This window comes from Meriones unguiculatus, chromosome 14, assembly GCF_030254825.1.
Source record: "Meriones unguiculatus strain TT.TT164.6M chromosome 14, Bangor_MerUng_6.1, whole genome shotgun sequence".
Classification (NCBI taxonomy): Eukaryota; Metazoa; Chordata; class Mammalia; order Rodentia; family Muridae; genus Meriones; species Meriones unguiculatus.
The window spans coordinates 50800029-50807242 of record NC_083361.1 but is presented as its reverse complement, the minus strand read 5'-3'; the positions used below and the strand labels follow the sequence as shown (position 1 = coordinate 50807242).

General features: G+C 38.0%; 1 protein-coding gene across 1 annotated transcript; it reads right to left on the bottom strand.

The window, feature by feature from the left end:
• Positions 1–5093: 5093 nt before the first annotated feature.
• On the bottom strand, positions 5094–5741 carry LOC110540315 (PEST proteolytic signal-containing nuclear protein-like). The gene has a single exon (XM_060366264.1). It carries the CDS (start codon positions 5739–5741, stop codon positions 5205–5207), a length of 537 nt encoding a protein of 178 aa, XP_060222247.1. The 3' UTR covers positions 5094–5204.
• Positions 5742–7214: the final 1473 nt, after the last annotated feature.

Below are 7214 nucleotides of genomic sequence, written 5' to 3'. Positions count from 1 at the left end.
ATTTATTGACTTCATCGTTGAATTTGTTTATTTCCTGTCATCTGCTCCTCTTGGGTGTATTTGTGTTTGCTCTTTTTTTTTTAAAGTTTTCAGGTGTGCAGTTATGTTGCTACTATGTGATATCTCCAGTTTCTTTATGAAGGCACTTAGTGCTACGAACTTTTCTCTGAGTATTGCTTTCATGGTATCCCTTAAGTTGGGATATTTATGCCCTCATTTCATTGAATTCTAGGAAGCCTTTATTTTTTTTATTACTTCCCTTAACCAATGATCATTGAGTAGGGAGTTTCCATGAGTGTGCAGGGTTTTTGCTGTTTCTGATTTTGTTGAGGTCTAAATTTAATCCATGCTGATCTGATAATGAACAAGGTGTTAATTCACTTTTGGTGTATCTGAAGAGGCTTGCTTTGTGACTGACTATATGGCCATGTTTTAAATTTTTATTTTTTATATTAATTACAGTTTATTCACTTTGTATCCCAGTTGTAGCCCCTCCTTCCTCCTCTCCCAATCCCACCCTCCTTTCTTCATCTCCTCCTATGCCCCTCTCCAAGTCCATGGATAGGGGAGGTCCTCCTCCCCTTCCATTTGACCCTAGTTTATCTGGTCTCATCTGAATTGGCTGCATTGTCCTCCCCTGTGGTTGATTTTTGAGAAGGTTCTGTGAACATTGCCCAGAAGTTTCTCCAGACTGTCATCAGAGTCACTTTAACTTAGAAATCCCAGCCATATCCTTTACATACCCAGGCTGAATGTTTTCTGAAGCCAGAAGTTGGGGGAAATTGATTTAAGTGAGTCTCATAGACTTTCATTCTCTGTCTCTATCTGTGTCTGTCTCTGTCTGTCTCTCTGGTTTTTGTTTTTATACGCAGTCCTACAACCATTGATTGATATATTTTATCCACTTATGATTTTTCACATGGCAAGTCACAGCCAACCCTTATTATTTCTTTACAACATCTTAATGCATACTCTTTCACATTATTATTTCAGTTCCCTGGTTATATGATCCCAGGTGGAAGTCTTGATATGAATAAGGAGCTAAGTGAAGTGGTCATACAGGTATTTGTAACAATGAAATGATGATTCAGATATGGGTTTTGAGCTCAAGACCAGCATGAGTTACATATAATCTAAAAAGTTTATATGGGAGTCATACACTATATTTCAATAAAGGAAAACTTAAGATGTATTAAATAAAATTATTATATCACCTTTAACTTATTAGGCAGATAATAGCTGATTTCTATAATTGTAAATTATTACAATTATAGGAATTTTATTCATATAAACGATATTTATATATGTAAATTAATGCATTTATATATTTCTCAATATTCTGATTCCTTTGACTCTCATTTGATCTATCATTTTAGATTATCTATTTTTCTTCCTCTCCTCCTGCTTCGCCTCTCCTTCCCTTTTTTCATCTCTCCGCTGTCTTCATCTCCTCCGTCTTATCTTCTTCAGTCTCCCTGATTCCATCTTCTTCCTTCCTGCTCTGTGATTTTATTTATTCCTCCCATCTTTGCTCTGTGTGTGTGTGTGTGTGTGTGTGTGTGTGTATTTCTGTCCTTCTCTCTCCTTCTTTCCCTCATTTTCTTTCCATACTTCTGTGTGTCATGTATGCATGTGTACATTTGTGTATTTATGTGGTCACCTGTATGGGCTTACGTAGAAGTTAGAATTTGACATTGTAATGCTTTTCCTTAATAGCAGCTTAACTTTATTTAGTTTGAAAAGGGAGCAGTTACTAAACTCAGCTGTTGTTGTTCGGGGTAGAATGGCTGCCTAGAGAGTCCTTTAGATCTATTGATTTGCACTGTCTCCAGCACTAGGGTTACAGATACATGGAACACACTCAATTTTTATGGGGTGGTAAGTATCTGAACTCTGGCCCTGGTGCTTACATAGAAAGCAAGCACTTTAAACACTGATACATATTCCCTACCTCTAGAGTCTTGGATATTTTAATTTTTCTTTTCTGGTTAGTTTTTTTTAAATTTTTATTAATTACAATTTATTCACTTAGTATCCCACTTGTATCTCCCTCCCCCTTCCCTCCTAATCCCCCTCTTCCTCCCCATTCTCCCCCCATGCCTCTCCCCCAGTCCACTGATAGGGGAACTCTTCCTCCCCTTCCTTCTGATCATGGTCTATCAGGTCTCATCAGGACTGTCTGCATTGTCTTCCTCTGTGTCCTGGCAAGCCTGCTCCCCACACAGGGGGTGGTGATCAAAGAACAGGCCAATCAGTTCATGTCAGAGACAGTTCCTGTTCCCATTAACTATGGAACCCACCTGGATCCTGAAATGCCATGGGATACATCTGTGTATGGCTACTGGGTTATTTCCATGAATGGACCTTGGTTTGGGTATCAGTCTCAGAAAAGACAACTGTGCCCAGATTTTTTGGTTCTGTTGCTCTCCATGTGGAGCTCCTGTCTTCTCCGGCTCTTACTATTTCCCAATACATTTATAACATTCCCTGAACTCTACCCAAATTTTGACCATAAGTCTCAGCATCTGCTTTGATATCCTGCAGGATAGAGCCTTTCAGAGGCCCTCTGTGTAGGCCCTGTCTTGCTCCTTGTTTTCTCCATCTTCTGATATCCATCCTCTTTTCCTTTCTGAATGGGGTTTGAGAATTTTAGCCAGTGTCCTCCTTCTTGATTAGTTTATTTAGGTGAACAGATTTTAGTAGGTTTGTCCTATATTATATGTCTAATATCCACTTATGAGTGAGTATATGCCTTGTGTGTCTTTCTGCTTCTGGGATATATGACTCAGGATGATATTTTCCATTTCTCACCATTTACCTGCAAATTTCAGGATTACCTTAGTTTTTACTACTGAGTAATATTCCACTGTGTAGATGTACCACAACTTCTATATTCATTCTTCAACTGAGGGGCATCTAGGTATTTTCCAGCTTCTGGATATTACAAATAAAACTGCTATAAACATGATTGAGCATGTTGTATAATTGAGCATCTTTTGGATATATGCCTAGGAGTGGTAGAGCTGGACTTTGAGGATGCGCTATTCCTAATTGTCTGAGAAAGCACCAACTTGATTTCCAGAGTGGTTGTAAAGTTTACATTGCCACCAGCAGTTGAAGAGAGTTACCCTTTTTTCCACATCTTCTCCAGTATGTGTTGTCCCTTGAGATTTTGATTTTAGCCATTCTGATGGGTGTGAAGTGAAATCTCAGGTTTTTTTTTTTTTTTAAAGTTTGACAAAATTTATTGTAATTTTAGTAAAGACATTCAGCTCAGTCACCTCTCTCCTCATCTTGACCTCAGGTTAATATGTCATTTGCGTCAAGTAAAGAATATGTAGGAGAGATGTTATTTCAACAAACAGGAAAATGGACAAATGGACAGGTTGCCAACATAAAAGTTAAATTTATGTATCTTGATATACTTATAGCATGTAAGAGCTAATAGTGCTATGTACATTTCCATTGTTTTACTTGGGGCTTATTAAGTAAACTAAAATGTAATTAACCAAGTGTTAGGAATATCAACAGGCTGCTTCTTGGAAGTCATTACATTAAAAAACACCTAGTGAACAATTACCACCAATAAAACTCATTGAAGCTGCATCCAATTAACATCGTAATTTTCAAGGAGAATTTATTTCTTTTGTCTGTGACTAATAAAGATGCATTTAATTGCCACGTTAAAAAAGCCCATATACAAAAAGGGGGAACTGTAGAGAGCTGCGGAATGCTATGCCTTAAAGATGGCGCTGGTTTCCGCCTTCCACCTTCCCGATGGTGAGTGCTCTCTGTCACGAACAATTCCACATTTGGCTAAGGCTGAGGATCTGGCTTGCTTCCATGTATGTGGACCTATCTGCATTGCCCACGTGGCACGCCTGGGTTGGCTACCCAGAGGCTATTTAAGCTGTGGGCTGGCTTTCCCCAGGGTCCGAGGATTGTTCAAGGTTCCTGAATAAACTGAATTGAAAAAAAAAAAAAAGCCCATATACAATACAAAAATACAAAACAAACACCCTGCAATACACAAATCTAAGAGTACATGTGGTGAGAGACTCATCATGAAAATGTGTTTGAAGAAGCATTTCTGTCCTAGTTCAGTCATTAAAATGTGCTTTTAAAACCACTGGTCAGTGTGTATATACTTAAAATAAGCCATGTAGTTGTACAAATAAGAAATCTTATGAGTTCAATTCAAATTGGATCTAATAAGTTAGTAACTTAAATGCTTCAAAAGTCACAGAAAGTGTGTTGCCTCATCTGTCATACATTGTTATACTTTTTTTTTTTTTTTTGGTATTGAAACCTTTTAAAAAATAAAAGCCAGCCAAATACTTAAAGCAGTATGGACATTTATATTTTTGGTGGTGGTTTGTACTTTAAAAGAAACAGCTTCCTTATGATATGCCTCAAGTTCTGATGGAAATACAGGAACTAGAATAAAAACCAAGAGAAGCACATTCAAAATACTGATTTAATTTGGTAGCAAATAGTGTCCTTTGAAGACTCCTGAATGGAAGCAAGCTCCAGCAAAGTGGGCTATTTCTAATACTAAGTACTTCACATAGGAATTTTTGACAAAAAAAAAAAAAATAAGAGCAAAGCGACTGTACCCACTGATAGCAACGAAATACTAGTATATGATAACCCAAAACAAAATGAAATGCCCACAGGAAAAGGTTTAATTTATCTAAATTTACTTTCAGTCAATAGTCCAGTAACATTGTCTTCTGAATCCAATACTCCCTCTCTCTGTATGGCTGTTCCTGGGAGCCAGAAAGTTTAGGTAATGAGGGAGTGAAGTCAGGAGAGGAACTGCTTACAGTTTTAAGTAGACAGTAACTTTTGGCTTCCCTCTTAATGTGGTAATAATAGTTGTGTCTAAAAAAATATGCAATTCTTAGAAAGGTACCACTTCTGATTTATTATCTGTAACCTTTGGAAACTAATCACATGAAACTACAAAATTAGCAAATGTCTTGAAATCTGTATATAAAACATAAATTACCTCTAATTTCAAACTCTCATTTATTAGTGTACCACTCAATCTTAAAAAAAAGAAAGAAAAAGAAAAAAAGAGGAAAAAACAAAACAAAACAAAAATAAAAACGGCTCCAAAGCTACTCTTACACCTTTCTTAACAAAAGGAGACTGTTCCTTCCAAGTGCACCCACCCACACCCCAATCTTAAAACACTTCACTTAATTGTCTTGGTCGTGTACATTTCCAAGATGAGATTTTATATTTCGCTCCCACAGCTTCTGGTTATCAGAAGAGCCATGCTTTCCTTTATTAAAGGAGTTTGGTCCAGCTGATATTGGTGTGTCCCTTCCAATATTCTTCATCCTCATCTTTGCTTGTGGAGGCATTTCTTCTGGCTCACCATCTTCATCTTCATTGAAAGCTGCTGCTACTGAAAGTGTTTTTGGAGCAAGAGTTGGAACCATTTCCTTAGGCTTACTTGCCCTGAGTCTGATGGAGATGGCGGATGCTTTCCTTGTGGTCTGACTACCTATGGCAAATCCAAACTTGGACATCTTTGTAGGCTTTGTTGGGAGGTCTGCAGCTTCGTCTTCAGCTGATTGCTTTTCAGCGCTGCGACTGGAACTTTCCCCTCCATTACTAGAAGAAACAGTTTTAGTTTTCACAGGTTTTTCTGCTTCTTCTTCAGGTTCTCCGGCGGCTCCTGCTCGCTGCTGCTTCTCAGGCTTCTCCTCTCCCGCCTTCCCATCTGCCATCTTCCCTGCCACGGCCTCCCCCTCCTCAGGGTTGTTTTGATTTGCATCTCCTTGATGACTAAGGACACTGAACATTTCTTTAAGTGTTTCTCTGCCATTCAATCAATATTCTTCTGTTGAGAATTCTCTGTTTAGATCTTTATCCATTTTTAAATTGGATTACTTGATTTGTTGCTGTTTAAATTCTTGTGTTATTTATATATTCTAGATATTATCTCTCTCTCATATATAGGATTGGTGAAGATCTGTAGGCTGTCATTTTGTTCTAATGACAGTGTCCTTTGCTTTACTGAAGCTTTTCAGTTTCATGAGGTCCCATTAATTGATTGTTGCTCTTAGAGCCTGTGCTGTTGGTGTTCTGTTCAGGCAGTTGTCTCCTGTGTCAGTGAGTTCAAAGCTCTTCCCCACGTTTTCTTCTAACAGGTTTAGTGTGTTTTACATTGAGGTCTTTGATCCACTTGAACTTTAGTTTTGTGCAGGGTTTAAGTATGGATTTATTTGTATTTTTCTACATGTAAACATCCAGTTAAACCAGCATCATTTATTGAAGATGCTATCTTTTTTTCCATTGTATGTTTTTGCCATCTTTGCCAAAGATTAGGTGTCCATAAATGTGTAGGTTTATTTCAGGGTCTTCTGTTCGGTTCCACTGATCCACCATTCTGTTTCTATGCCAGTACTATGCAGTTTTTTAGTATTGTTGCTGTATAGTATAGCTTGAGATCAGGGATGGCGTTTTAGCAATTCTGGGTTTCTTCTGTATGAAGTTGAGAATTTTTCTTTCAAGGTCTGTAAAGAATTGTGTTGGTAATTTGATGGGAATTGTATTGAATCTGTAGATTGCTTTTGGTAAGATGGCCGTGTTTTCTATGTTAATCCTGCCAAGCATGGGAAATCTTACCATTTTCTGATATCTTCTAATTTCTTCTTCAGAGACTAGAAATTTTTTCCATACAAGTCTTTGACTTTCTTGGTTAGGATCACACTTTATGTCCTTTGTGGCTATTGTGAAGGGTTTTGTTTCCCTAATTTCTTTCTCAGCCCTTTTGTCTTTTGTATACAGGAGGGCTACTGATTTTGTGTGTATGTGTGTTTGCATACGTGCGTGCGCGTGCGCGCGCTTGTGTGTGTGTGTGTGTGTGTGTGTTAATTTTGTATCTGGCCAGTTTGCTGAAGGTGTTTATCAGCTGTAGGAGCTCTCTGGTAGAATTTTGGGGGTCACTCGGGTATACTATCCTATCATCTGCAAATAGCTGCAAATAGTGATACTTTGACTTCTTCCTTTCCAATTCTGTATCCCTTTGATCTCCTTTAATTGTCTTATTGCTCTAGCAAGGACTTCAAGAACTATGTTGAAGAGATATGGAGTGGGCAGCCTTGCCTTGTCCCTGATTTCAGTGGGATTGATTTGAGTTTCTCTCCATTTTGTTTGATGTTGGTTATAGGCTTGCTGTATGTTGCCTTTACTATGTT

Bases quoted from the DNA above. Each gene is read 5' to 3' on its own strand.
- LOC110540315 (XM_060366264.1), bottom strand. From the start codon at position 5,741: ATGGCAGATGGGAAGGCGGGAGAGGAGAAGCCTGAGAAGCAGCAGCGA.